Here is a 14813-nt window from a genome sequence, read left to right as displayed (position 1 = left end):
GGATAAAGAATATGTGGCCTACTATACATTAGAATATTATTTGGCCAAAGAAAGAATGAAATCTTGCCATTTGCAACATAATGGATGGACTTTGAGGGCATTATGCTAAGTGAAATAGGTAAGAAAAAGACCAATGCCATCTGATCTCACTTATATGTGGAATCTAAAACAAAACAAAACAAAACAAAACCAAGCTCATAGATATGGAGAACAGACTGGTGGTTGCCAGAGGCTGGGTGGGGTGGGGTGTGGTGAGGGTAAATGGGGTCAAAAGGTGAAAAAAAAATAGTACCTACATCATAGGTTTGTTGCGACAATTAACCCTTTCCCACTGCTACAAATGATAAAAGAGCTGCAGTAAATTCTAGCCAAAGTACTTCTGTGTCTAGGGGAGAAAACCATCTACTCCAGGAATCCTGCTTCCTCTTGGCTCTCCACTCATCACACCTACCTGCCCGGGGCCGACGTACAAACAGGTTGCATTGTGGTGGCAGCTGCCAGCACTGGGCAGCAGGCAGGTGTTGATCTCTGAGCAATCCCTTCCGTCCCCCGTCCATCCCTGATGGCATACGCAGACATGGGTTCCCCTGCCAGTTCTGATGCATTCTGCCTACAGGAGGAAGCAGCAGCAACACCTCTGAAACCCCAGTCCAGCTGCAAGATTCCAAGTGCAAAGCAAGGACTTCCAGAGGTACACTGAAGAAGCTTATATTTACATGGAGTGCAAAGGAAATGATTAAAACACACATTTGCATTAAGATCAACGGAAAAGATAAGATGACTTAACAAATTTGCTTGTTTTTGGCCAGCTAATGGCCACCGTGACTAACCAACGTCACTGCCATTTATTGAGCCAGGGACTGTTCTGAATGTCTTGTAGGTGTAAGCCATCATCTTGAGGAAGGTACTGTGATTATCTCTATTTTACAGATAAGGAAACTGAGGCTCAGAGGAGGTAAGTGACTTGCCCAAGGTCACACAGCTGTAAAGAGGCACGAACCCAGGTCTGTATGATGCTTTAGCCCAAGCTCCTACCTGTACCAAGTCCAGGCCTTTCAGGATGACCACACCAGGAAGCTGAAGGACAGAGTGAGAGGTGCAAGGTAAGCTGTCCAGATGAGGCTGAGTGGGTGGGGCTTGCCCAGGCCCAGTCTGGAGGGTTGGGCAAGGCGTTTGTACCTGATTTCATCCTCAGAGCCAGGAGAAGTTCCCGAAGGGGGAAACATGATCTGATCCACTCTGGCTGTGGCTATAGCCAAGAGGAGCATCAGGGAGAACAGTTATTAAACTGTGGGTAAGGAATGAAGGTGACCTTGGCCGGGTGGTGGTGGTGATATTCAGAAGGTATTAATGAAAGCAACAGTCAGTTTGGGCTATACCCCTGACACTAACAGAACTTAAGGCAAGTCACTTAAGGTCTCTGAGCCTCAGTTTCCTGATCAGTAAAACGGGGATAAACAACATCTGCTTCAATGGGTTGGTGGGAAGAGCAAATGAGATCACTTACATGAAAGTCACTTGTAAGCTGTAATGTCTGAATCAGAAGTTTATTACTAATGATCTCCAGTATCTGATCCTTTGGTTGTGTTTTTAGAAGCCCAATACCCCTGCACATGTGAACCTGGGGCTCCCCCAGCACACGTGGACTTAGGAAGTGGAGGCTCACAGAAGGTACCTGGCACCATCTTTAAAATGCAGGGTTCAAGAAAATGTGCCTCATGCAATGAAGTCATCGGACACTGCCTTTTGGAAGGTCTTCCCTCAGGATTTCCTAAAAAACCTGGCAGCTTGGAAATAAAGACCAACACTCACATTGCGGCTGCAGCCCCCTTGGGTTAATCCCGAACAAGGGTCCATCTCTGAACAGAGGCTTCCGTCCCCTTCATACCCTGCTTTGCAAACACAGCTGCAAAGAAGAGTGAGCGCACAAAGTCAGCCCTAGAAATATAAGCACCAACTATCCCACCGCTCCCCAAGAAGACCAGCCAGCCAGGGGTGAACGTGTTCACGGCCAGGTGGCCTGACACTTTGCCCTTGTCGGGGGAGCCATGTACCATGATGGCCACCAGCACTCCCGGGTCTGCAGTCAGATACACCTGGGTGGGTATCCAGGCCCCACCTCTTAGCAGTTATGTGACCTTGAGCGAGTCCCTTAACCTCTGGGAGACTGTTTCCTCACCCGGAAAATGGGTCTAACATCTCCCTCATAAAGCTGTGGTATAGAGTGAATGCACATGGGGCGTTCAGCAGGGCACTTGCTCACACTTGCACCTTCTCAGGCTCGACACTGGGCGGCTTTTCTGTTCTTATGGGGCTGGAATCTGTCTCTTTATACCTCAAGTCATTACCTCTGGTTCAGCAGAGAACAACGCTCTCTTCTGTGTGACAGTTCAGTGATTTGAACATGACAATCAGGTGAGACCTTCCCTCTCTCCCTTCTCTGATCTCTCAGATGTTCTTTTTTTTGGAGCACAACATTCTCAGGTGCCTGATTCCATGATCCACCACGCCCTCAGGCACTCCTCTCAAAATGCTCCACCTTGAAACTTTAGCTATTAGATAGGACCATTCATTCATTCGTTTGTTTGGTCAACCAGTATTTACTGAGTGCCCTGTGATAGGTGCTGGGACGCCTATCACACGCGCACGTCACTATTGCAGCTTCAGTCATACGTGCTTCACCAAACTCTAAATAAAATTATTTTTCATGCATCAAGAATCCTAGAAGAACTAAATACTTTAGGTGGTCCCCAAATGAAGAAATAGATTGATCTGTTTCAACACTGATTTACCTAAGTTTATATAGGAAATACAGACCCATGTTGATGATCCCCTGTGGGTGATTAGAGGTTTTTAAATTTATTTATTGTTTACTTATTTACTTTTTTTTTTTTTTCCTGGCCGTGCCTCACGGCTTGCAGTATCTTAGTTTCTGACCAGGGATTGAACCCAGGCCCCAGCAGTGAGAGCGCCGAGTCCTAGCCACTGGACGGCCAGGGAATTCCCTTAAGAGGTTTTAAGGGCAATTGTGGTGACTTGTGACTTTCGCCTTATGCACTGATGTATATACGAGCTCCTTAGGAGGATGCATTTCTATTGTACCACCATGGAAGAGCAAAGTCAGTCTCTGCCCCATGCTTCCTACAGACTGGTGGGGGAGACAGATCACAAACAGGTAAGCAAATGATTAGGTAATTACAAATTAAGAAAAGTGCTGCAAAAATAAGGCTAAGAATTCTACATGTTGTCTGCATTTCCCAGGATATTTTTTGCATGGTTACTGCCTTTGAACCAGATATTCCCAGAGAGGAAAATTTCCTCTGACATGTTCCCCCCATGCCCACTTCATATGTTAGATAGCATTAAGAAAACAAATGGTGATCCAGTGACCAACGATCCAATTTTGTAAGATGCCTTTAACAGGGGCGTAGTTACTAATGACCTTAGGAAGTAAAGGCGTTTTTAAAGGGTTGGAAAGTTGGTGGGCAAATCTTCATTTCCTTCACATGAGTGATGGTAATAACTGCAGTTTCCATGACTGAACACCTATGATGTACTAGCCCTGGGGCTGGATGATTTGGCATTCAGTTCTTCGAATCTCCACAACTGCCCTGCTAGGTAGGCAACATCACCCTTATTGTACTGATGACAAAAGTGAGGCTCAGACAGGTTAAGTAACTGCCCAAGGTCACACAGCTGGTAAGTTTCAAAGCAGGGAATGCTGCAAACTTTGAACCCAGCTCAGTCTGAGGTTTTCTCCACAAAAGCCATACTGGCAGCTGAAGAGAACAGGGCTTAGTTTATGAAGAGTTTAGATATGGGTTGGGTGTGTCTACAGGTAACACAGTGGCCACGGGCCGTTAAGGATGGCAATCCCCACTCCCCGACCGGCCTACCTTGCTGTCCCATTGCTGTATTCGCAGGTGGCATGGATGTGACAGAACTGCAGGTAGGGCCCACAGGCTGAGGTCTGCTTGTGACAGAATCTCCCGGCGGAGCCGTCCCTGCAGGTGCCGGGGAGACAGGCGCCGTCACTGTCAATTCTGTTGTCACACGTTCCGAAACTGCACAGACACCCTGGAAGGGAAGGAAGAGGGCCGTTCAGGGCTTGGGGACAAGCTTAGCAATGGGCACATGGGTCATGGAGGACAGGGCCCCCTCCCCTCACCCCCCACTCACTCCTGTAGGCGCAGAACCCGGGGCTGAGACGCGGAAGGCTCTGGACGCTATTTCTCAGCGTCTTTCTCGTGTGCCAGGACAGCTCTCGGTGAGAAGAGCTTGGTCTTCGGGATGCTTTGTGTGTCTGTGTGTGGGGTGCAGGGGGAGGGTGGGTTGTGATGGTGTGAAAGAGGCCAAGGAGCTCCATTTTCACCTACTTCACGGGAGGAGAGTTTAGTCTGGAAATTTCTCACCTTTTCCTGAAGACATTCTGGAAGTGATTTCTCCTGCCGGCACAGCCTCTGATGTGTGGCTTATATATTTGCACTTCACCCTCCATCACAGCAAACCAATGCTAACTCATGCCCAATATTTGCACACTGACCTTGTTCTAGGCATCGGGCCAGCCTTTAACCTGTACCCTCTCATTCATAGTCACCAGCCTCAGGAGTTAGGTATCAATACTTTTACCAGCCCCATTTTCCAGATGAGGAAACTGAGGCCCAGAGAGGTAAAACAAATTGCCTGACTTGCTGGCAAGTTCCCAAACAGGGACTTGAACTCAGACCTTCAAATTCCATTTCCGTTAGTGACCATGAGTAACCAGGCGATCAGTGTATCGACTGCCATTTCCACTGTCTGTTATCATCTTAGACTTTAGCTGCTAACTTTGCTTTTGATTACAGGTATTTAAAAGTTGCAACGTGAGCCAGCGCATCAGACTCAGGCTCCTCTGCATGTGGAAGTGAAAAGAACATCCTGGAGACTCTCAAAGGCAGGTGGCAAGGATTTGGGGGCTTAAATGTGATCAGAAATGAAGGAATGCGTGGTTTTGCCCCAGAAGGGACTGATGGGAAAGGGATTTGTGTCGGGGCTTGGAGCCAGCGTCCAGGAAAGAGAAACACAGTGAGGGCTGGCAAAGCACAGCTGGTTTTAAAACAAAGAAAACTTTTCATAAACTTTTAAGGACGTCAGGGCTTGGTTAGCAAGGAACAAGACCCCAGAATGAAGAGGAAGCTCCCCTGCATGAGGCGGTGGGCGGCAACAGACCTGGACAAGAGGCTTTGGGGCGGGAAGCCACCACTGCCGCCCCGGCCTCGGCATCGTGACTACTGGCCTCATAAAAATGCCTATGTCAACAGGCTTTGGAATAAACCCCTATTTTTTTTCCCTCAGAAACCTTATTTGGCAAAAAGAGCATCAGACTAGGATCAGCAGCCACAAATCTGCTGGGCTCTGGTGTCCCGTCCTTCTTGAGAGGTAGCCGTGAAGATCAGACAAAGTAAGAGAGGAGAGGGGTGGTGTGTTTTGTAACAGATGCGTGGAGTTAGTAGTGATAGTAATAAGAATGGCTTCATTCATTGATTATTTGCTAGGTGCACGCTCTGGGCTAAAGTCCTAAATTATGATCTAACTTAATCAACAACCTATGAAGTGGGTACCAATACTGTCTTCATTTTATAAATGGGGAAGTTAAGCTTCAATGAGAGATTTCTTCCAAGGTCGTAGAGCCAGTAAGTTGCAGAGTGAAGACTGAACTTCAGGTTGGTTTGACTCCACAGCAAGCTCTGATCTATTCATTTTTTTTTTTTCTATCAAGTTCTAATCTTAGCTTAGACAGATAGATGTATATTTCTATCTAGGTACTTAAATATTCACACGGTGTTATTTTTAAGAACATAATGTGTTTTCTAAGATTATATAACTGCATTTTTTTTTCCAATGCCTAGTGTTGTGGAACTTCCTACATGTTCTATGAGCTTCTGGACGTTTATATCACTGAACTTAGCATAACAGTAACAGTACCAACAATAATAGATAATAGTAACAATAACATAATAATATTGGTAGTGCATACTAGGCACTAGGCATTGTTCTAAGGCAAGTGCTTTCCATTTATAACTTGTGCTAACCTTACGAGGTAGTTACTATTATTATCCCCATTTTATAGATGAGGAAATTGAGGCCTAGAGCGGTGTAGTAACTAACCCAAGGTCGCACACTTAGCAAAGGGAGGAGCTGATGGAGGAGGACTGCTTGAAAGGTGGGGAGTCTGTTTTCTGATACGGAGCCCACAATCACTTCAGGTATGTGGGGAAACCCTAAAAGACTGGTTTTCAAAGTGTGGTCTTGGGCCAGCAGTGTTGACATCTCAGGGAACTTGTCAGAGATGCAAATCCCCAGGTACCACCCAGGCCTCCTATCTCAAAGCTCTGTGAGTGGGGCCCAGCAACCTGGCATGTGCACTGTTTGGGACCCAAGTGCTTAAGAAATACCCTGTGATAAGGGCATCAACCAAGCCGAGGGGCACCTGATACCAGGATTGCACTGCAGTGCTGCAGGGACCCCGGGTGAGGAGCAGAAGGCAGCTCAGGAAGCGACACTTACTTTTGTCACACCGAGGTCCGTATTTATTGGGGTCCGAGCAGAACTGACACTGGGAGCCCTGGAAGCCATCCTGGCAAACGCACGTCCCATTGCCGTCGAGGCCGTCGGCGCACTGCAAACAAAGGCAGGGCCCCTGGCCGTCAGGACAACACGCCCCGGGCGAGGAGTCCCAGATGCTTTCGTTTCCTGGCCTGCTTCTCTGACTCAGATTCAATTCTGCTTGAAATGACTCTTTGGGGCCCCCTGTGGAAAGTGGAGTCGCGGATATCGGGTAGGAAGCTAAGACAGTGACATATGGGTGACCCGAGCCAGGATTCAGAACTTCACAGGAAGTCATTTGGTCGGGGAGGGGAGGGTATCACAGTGGTGAAATGGAACCTCTAAACAATGCTTAAGGGGCAGCCCCATAAGCCACTGACCTTCAGAATGAAGGCAGGCCTTTCTCTCCAGATGCTCACACGCTCGGCTATGTGACTGCAAACGGCAGTGTCTTCCCCTTCAGTGTGAGCATTTTACCCCTCATCTCCCCAGCTATTTCCAGGTTAGATTTGTACTGACTGACACGTATCAGAACTGGGCTTGGGTCCCGGACCACCCAGGTACAGTAGTTAATTGGTAGCAGCTTCGCCCTATCCCCCTGGCCTGTGTGGCGTCCCCACTTGGTGGTCATGCAGTTTTTCCTTCCCCTTGAAAGAGGCGTGTTTTCGAGGTGGATTTCCTATATGTGCAGATCCATAATTTCCCCATATGAACCATACCTTTGTATGTTTAGCCCTGGCCTCCACGCTAGGTGAGTTCAGTTTTGGCTCTTACATTTCATAGGTTTTGCAGATGGGCTAAAAAAAAGCATTCAGGACTTCCCTGGGGGTCCAGTGGTAAAGAATCCGCCTTCCAATGCAGGGGACATGGGTTCGATCCCTGGTCCAGGAACTAAGATCCCACACGCGGTGGGGCAACTAAGCCTGCGCGCCACAACTACTGAGCTCGCGCACCTCAGCTAGAGAGCCTGCGTGCCACAAACTAGAGCCCACGCGCCAGGGAGCCTGAGTGCCACAACTAGAGAGAGAAAACCTGCACGCCACAGCTAGAGAGAAGCCCATGCGCTGCAATGAAGATCCCGAGTGTCGCAACTAAGACCCGAGGCAGCCAAAAAAAAAAAAAAAAAATCTTAAAGAAAGCATTCACTGGGCAGTGCTTTTTTTTTTTTTCCCCTTAAGAATAGTAAAATCTCGGCCCTAAAAAGACTTGGCGACCAATGCAGGCCAATCCTGCTACCCCACACGGGGAAACTGGGGTCCAGAGAGCCTTGCTGAGTTGCTCAAAGTCACGCCGTCAGCAGTAGGAAAGCAGACCAGAAGCGACATCACTGGACACCCTGCCCCCTGCCACTCCCCCAGGCCAAATTCCTTCTCCTGCAGACACCCTCTCTTCTTTTAGCAACTGAGCTGTTTCTTTTACTCCCTGGGAACAGTGACTGGCATTGTACCATTTCTTGGTTTAGTGGTTTTAAAAATTACTTTTCGACTTAACACGGGTCAACCTCAGCATTTGTGAAAAAGCAAGCCTCAGTCTTTATCACCTGCCCATTCCCGGAGCACGGATTCGAGAAGCCTCCTGGACACTGGTTGCAGTCGGGCCCGTAGAAGCCGTGGCAGCACTTTGGTACCTGAGAAACAAAATGTGTGTTGCCTTTTGGAATCCCAGGCAGAGCGCCAGTTCCTCAAAGGAAACATCAATACATTTTAATTTCCGTTACGATCTCAAGCAGTGTCAGCCCCCTCCCACCCTTAGGAGCACGACTTCTTCTCTTGCAGATGACGGCGTGGCCTGTGCTCAGCCACCTGTTCACCACCAATCTCCTGAGGGCCGCCCCGGGCTGCTGGCTCGGCTCTGGTACCGTGACAGCAAGACAGACAAAGGCTTGGGCTCACGGAGCCCGTGTTCCATCTAGTCAGGGAAGAGACGATACATTTAAAAAGAAAAAAAAGAGGATTTCAGATAGCAGTAAATGCCGGGAAATCAAAGTGCCGTTACCAAGTGGTGGCAGGTGGGAGCAGAGGTGTGGGGAGATTGGCGGGGGCACCGTGGACTGGGCGGTGACAGAGGAGATGAGAGTCGGATGGAGACTTGAGAGGTCAGTCAGCCCCAAGAAAACCTGGAAGAACATTCTTCCAGGAGGGAATGGCAAAGGCACACCCGCTGAGGTAGAAATGAGGGTGAGAGACAGGCCAGGGACACTGCAGAGGGTGGGCCGTGCAGGGTAGTGTCAAGGGCGTGGGCTCCATATTAAGAGTGATAGGGGGCTTCCCTGGTGGCGCAGTGGTTGAGAGTCCGCCTGCCGATGCAAGGGACACGGGTTCGTGCCCCGGTCTGGGAAGATCTCACATGCCGCGGAGCGACTGGGCCCGTGAGCCATGGCCGCTGAGCCTGCGCGTCCGGAGCCTGTGCTCCGCAATGGGAGAGGCCACAACAGTGAGAGGCCAGCGTACCGCAAAAAAAAAAAAAAAAAAAAAAAAAAGAGTGATAGGAATCATGGGATGAATGGATGCAGGGAGGGGGTGACCTGGCCGCTGTGTGGGGACTCTGCCCTTCCCTTCCTTCGCAAGAAGACATGGTCAACCTGTGGGCCAACCCAAGGGCAACCTGTGACTCACAGACCCTGGGGCCCAAGAGCCGCCCAGCCCTGTGGGCTTCTGTGCAGGCCCTGGTGGCCTGGCTAAGGGCCCCGGCCACACACAAGCCTCACCTTCACGGTGGCATTACAGTATCTGGCACAGCCATTCTTCAGGCTCCTGACTCGGCCAGTGTAGACACATTTGCGTATGAAGAGTGTCTGGAAGAAAGCCAACGAGGAAGAGCATCGCAGTCTGCATTTTGAGGTCCTCTGGGCATGACTCGGCTTCTGCAGACACTAGACAATCTAATTCTGTGTTACTGTCAGCGCTAGGGAACAGTGCTAGAGCACAGAGCACACACAGGGCCCAGGCGGAGCTGCCACCCTGTTAAGCCTCTGTTTCCTTGTTGGAAGAATACAGGCCAGGGTTTGCACGACGCAGGGCATACGTACCCTTCCGTCCCTTCTCATGCCCTGGAAGACATTGTTAATCAATCAGGGAACATGTTCCTGTGCCTCCAGGATGTGGCTTAGCCTCCCCTTCCAAGTAATAACCATCCCTAACCACTTCCTATATAGACATTTTGGAGCCATTAGAGATTTTCCTCCTAATTTGTACAAAGCTCCACCACAAAAACAGTGAGAGTCTGAGTTTTCCTCTTAGGAATTGTGGGGTGTAGGGGCAGATTTCTTTCTATGCTCTAACCTCTGATACCCACTCAGAATTACGGAGAACTACCATTTATTGAGAACCTACTAGGGTCAGACGCATGGCCTGTAGGAGGTCATCAATCTTCAACTCCATGTGGATCTTCCTCATCCCTTTTCTATAGATGAGGAAACTGAGGCCCGGACGGGTTAAATCCTTTTTCTTAAGAACACGGATAGTAAGTGGCAGGTCGAGAGAATGGATCTTACCACCTCCTAACTTTAGGATCTCAGAGGCAAGTCATGCTGTCTCGTGAGCCTCAGCTGCCTCATCTGTGAAACAGGACGAAAGGCTGAGCTCAAGGTTTGTGCTGAGCATTTAGTCCTTGGCTCAAATTTTATGTTAGACAAAAATGGATATGGAGGTACTCCTTCATCTCAGGCTCCTACTTAAGAAGAGAGCAGCGAAAACCATGGGCAGTAAAATCCTAAAATCTTAAATGTCCAAAGGAATTCTGAGGTCGATGAGGAAGGACTCTTCAACCCCCTTGTTGGCTGTCAGGAAAATTAGCCAAGTATAGACCATGGGAGCACGGGAGGGGCAGCTTAGGTGTTCTGTTGGCTCTGACCCATGTGTCTCATTTTTTCCTTTCCTCTCTCCCTCCTCCTTTGGGCTGAGGCAATGTAGGATCGTGGTGTGCGTGTACCAGCTGTGTGACCTTGTGGGAGGGCTTTTATGTTTCCTCGCCTTAGTTCCCAGGTTACGCTCTGGTTATAACGTGCCCCCCTCGTAGGTTTGCTGCACGATGCACTTAGAACAATGTCTGGCACACAGCACTCACTGGGATGCCAGTCACCACAGTTTCCTCTTCCCTCCTCCCTGTCCCTATTCCCTGGTCGACAGCATCCTGCAGGACTCAGGGGTGAAGGCTTCCCTGAGCAAAATAAATATCTGAACACCTGTGCCTATTTAATGTTAATGTTTTTCTTTATGAAATGCTCCACAATAGGATGGTGTTTAAAAAAACTCATCACCTTCTTTATAATAGCAATCTATGCTAGTGTGGAATGAACTGGCTGGTTGGGAAGTCCTTTCTTAGGATGAAGTTAGAGGCAGGAATTTCTATCACCAATCTTACCTTAGAACACGTTGCTTTTGCTACCAGTGGAGTATTTACTTGGCATATAAATTATGCCAAGAAAAATTACCTGTTTTCCTTTTTAGATTAGAGCTTCTCAAGACCAAGACAAAACAAAGCAATATCTTATTCATCTCTATGCTCCCTGAACCAGATCTATAATCCTCAATAGACGTGTGCAGAATTCTATCAAGCTTGACAAGGTTTTGATGGTCCTAGTGTCATTTTTCTTGATATGTCTTGTATTTCTCTCCAGAATGATGCTTGGGAAGAGCAGATACAAATGAAGGGTAGCAGAACATGCCACACCCACACGTGCCACTTTGGCATATGGATTATTTTGTGCTAGAGGCACTTGAAATATAGCAGATACAAAAAACTTGTATACGTTTAAGATGTACAACATAGTAATAATGATTTGATGTAGGTATCTCTTGTGAAATATATTTCACATTTTAGTTACTTTTCCACAGTTACCTGTCTTTGCTCAACATACTATATAAACACTTGGGTTTTGCTGTTTCTCCAGGTCTTCATTCTCCTATGGAAGCTCTTAGGTATGTGTAAAAACCTGTGCTTTTCTCCTGTTAATTTGTCTTATGTCAACTTAATTCTCAGGCCCAGCCAGAGACCGCAAGAGGGTGAGGGTAGAGCTTTGCCTCTCTTATGCAAACACTGGGTTTTATTTCACAGGGCAAGTAGAGAGGGAACATTTACTGAGTGGCTATGCGATTCAGGCATTGCACTTGGAGTTTTACCTGTGCTGCTGCTGCTGCTGCTACCGTTCTTGTTGTTATTATTATTATTACCATTTGTGGATAAGAAAATTAGCGTAAATATGTGAAGCAACTTACCTTGGATAAATGAGCAAGGACTCAAACACAGATCTGTGGGCTGTCTTTCTACCATCCCCCCAGACAGAGTAGGCTAAGAGCTAACCTTACGTTATCCCAGTTGGAACGAATATCTTTTAAGAGGGGAAGATGGAAAGGATGAGAAACCACACCAGCGGGGTTGCTTGGGTGACGTGTGCTTCCCTGAAGCTGTCACACTCACTGTGGGCTCAGAGTCGGCAGGGCATTTGCTCCAATACACCAGGGAACAGCTCACACAAGTGCCCTGGAAGGAAAGACTGCAGGTCAGTACAGGCGTGTCTGTAAGAAGGAGGGGCAGGCCACGTGTCTGGCCTCATGCATCCTCCCTGTGAAGGGGTCCTACTAGTGTACCACTCTTGGCCTCTCTCCCCGCCCCTACTGCCTCCTCACCAGAGAGAAGGAACCTGGGAGAAGGAAGTGGGCCCGCTCAGAGCAGCCCCTTCCTCATCCTCTTTCAGGGTCTGACAGGCCTCAGGCTTCTGGTCTGAGGGGACACTGCAGTTGCCCACCTGTGCCAGGTGGCATTGGCCACACACTCAAGTCCCTGTTCTCCAATTAGCTTAGCAGTAACGAGGCTGAACACTGACCCTCTGCCTTTCAGTCTCCTGGGCTTCTTCCTCCATTGGTTCTGAATTCAGGAGGAAGAAAAGGGGTGCGTGTCTCCAAATTGCTCCAGATCTATTCTCTGACCTTCTCTACTGTGCTCTGTGCTCTAGCAGGTAAACCTTGAAGGATGGTCACTTGGGGCCCTTGCCAGTTTCCAACTGGTCTCGGTGAGGTACCGGCAGTATATTGGCGGGTAGGGGGAGAACGAGGTCAAGGTATTTCTCTCCTGCTCGCTCCCTGCTCGAGCACCGTTCCTACAGCTGCTGATGGATACCTCTTCTTCCATTCTCCCCACTCTCACTGGGTTCAGGTAACTCCACCCGCTCCCCACCATTGACTCTCTGGTGGTAATGGTTTCCTGCCAGAGCTTCTCCTTGGATGCCCCGGCATCATGTGTTTGCTTCCTCAGCCCTGCCCACCCCTCTGTAGCAGCTTCTTCATTGAAGTCTCCTAATTTGAACCCTTGGTATAAATTCTGCTTCCTTCAGGGACCCTAACTAGTACAGAGACTTATTAAGGAAGCCTCTAAGATTCAAACATACATGCCCAAAGGCAGCTATGGGTTCAGTCTGCTGAAAACTGAGACTTCTAGAAGAGACTGGCTGCTTCTACTGTTTACTAGTTATCAATACTTTCCAGAGAATACATTTGTCCTTTTTTTTTTTTTTTTTGCGGTATGCGGGCCTCTCACTGCTGCAGCCTCTCCCGTTGAGGAGCACAGGCTCTGGACGCGCAGGCTCAGCGGCCATGGCTCACGGGCCCAGCCGCTCCGCGGCATGCGGGATCTTCCCGGACTGGGGCACGAACCCGTGTCCCCTGCATCAGCAGGCGAACTCTCAACCACTGCGCCACCAGGGAAGCCCCATTTGTACTTTTAATAGACCTAATGGAAACCACCCTAAACCACACAGAGCAGACTCATTTAACTTTAAACCCAGAGAAAACAGTAAAAGAAGACCTCAGTCTAAGGCAGCTATTGGGAAGCCCTTCTTATTTAACCAAAGTTTTTTTGGTTGTGGCTCAAACCCACATCTTAATTCTTTTCTTTGGGGAGATGGAGAACAAGTTCTTGAACGACCTGCAGAAAAGACTCACTAGGAGTCAATAATTAGACTTGCTCAGAGCTCCCCGCCCCACCCCTCCCTTAGCAGCTGCCGTTCAAGCTCAGGGAAGGCAGTCTGGAGGACAAGGGCAGCCCTAACTCCCTGCCTTGTTGCAGGGTTGCTCTGTTCCTGGTTGTTCAAAATCTTGTTGAGTTTTAGTTGCTCTGATTAAAACCAGCTGAGCCAAAAAGTTGCAATGGAAACAGGAAACCTTGATTTTGGACTTCTAGCTTCCAGAACCGCGAGAGAATACATTTTTGTTGCCTTAAGCCACTTGGTCTGTGGTAACTTGTTATGGCAGCTCTAGAAAACGAATATACCAGGGTAGCAACTATCAGTTTGGAAATTCCCCCAGGAACTTCGGTTCACGTTTGAGGAGATATGACCTCCGACCCTCCTGCCTCTTCACAAAGACGGAAAGGCCTCCCGAACGAGGCTCAAGTGTGAAACTATCCTCGTCAGCTCCCTCAGAATTGTGAGGAGAGAACGGTCTGCTCTGTGGGGCTGTTCAGGGTCCTCGTGGAGCTTCCTAGTTTTCTTACCAGTTTCATCTCTCTCTTTGTTTCATCACATCGGTGGGGCAGGATTGGGACGATGGAGGGAGGAATGAGGACTCCAGTCAGTGTGTAAATCCTGCCGTTTTTGGCGACGACCTCCATTTCTTCCATTGCCACATCATTTGCCAGAATCTGTCCCTGGAAGGAAGCAACGGCATCTTTCATCCTTCTGTACTGAGGAGCGCCAGGGGTCCCTGCGCAGGGCTGAATGGCGGCGACCTCTCGAAAGAGGCTTCAACTTCACTTAACCTTCCACTGAGTGGAAGATGGTGATTAGAAGGGCTTGGCTGACAGGGAAAGATGAACCTGTTGAATGAATTCTTGACTGACTCCAAGCAAGGATGTCCTTGCGGATATGGTCCTTGCCGGTGCCGGACTGGGGAAGAGGCATAACTATTCCGGCTCTGCAATATGTTTGCTAGGAGACCTTGGGCAAACTGCTTTATCCCTGTGGTGAAATGGGGATCCGTTCATTCAGATACATTTAGTGGCCTTGTACTAGACTCTGCTTTAGGGTCTGGGGAGATACCAGGGAACGAGCCCAGACAGGTTCCTGCTTATGCTGTAGGCGAGGGAGCAGAAAATGAACCAATCAGCAAAGAATTCTGATCTCTGCTTTCCTCCCAAATCTGCTCCCCCAGCAATATTAATGGCAGCACCATCCTTCCGGTGGCTCCAATCAGAAGCTCAGGAGTCATCTTTGGCTTCCTCCTTCCTCATCCCCC

General features: G+C 48.8%; 1 protein-coding gene across 1 annotated transcript in view; it reads right to left on the bottom strand.

Annotated features, from left to right (window-relative positions):
* The window catches only part of STAB2 (stabilin 2), a 166039-nt gene that overhangs the window by 81231 nt on the left and 69995 nt on the right, over positions 1–14813 (bottom strand). The window contains exons 18-25 of the mRNA XM_067697744.1: positions 14074–14226; positions 12004–12066; positions 9293–9379; positions 8126–8212; positions 6547–6658; positions 3897–4077; positions 1813–1906; positions 452–610 (exon numbers count right to left, since the gene is read on the bottom strand). Coding sequence (XP_067553845.1) covers positions 452–610; positions 1813–1906; positions 3897–4077; positions 6547–6658; positions 8126–8212; positions 9293–9379; positions 12004–12066; positions 14074–14226 — 936 coding nt within the window. The remainder of the gene's footprint in view (positions 1–451; positions 611–1812; positions 1907–3896; positions 4078–6546; positions 6659–8125; positions 8213–9292; positions 9380–12003; positions 12067–14073; positions 14227–14813) is intronic.

Source organism: Pseudorca crassidens, chromosome 11 (assembly GCF_039906515.1).
Source record: "Pseudorca crassidens isolate mPseCra1 chromosome 11, mPseCra1.hap1, whole genome shotgun sequence".
Lineage (NCBI taxonomy): Eukaryota > Metazoa > Chordata > Mammalia > Artiodactyla > Delphinidae > Pseudorca > Pseudorca crassidens.
The sequence above is the reverse complement of the archived record's forward strand: the minus strand, read 5'-3'. Positions and strand labels throughout refer to the sequence as shown.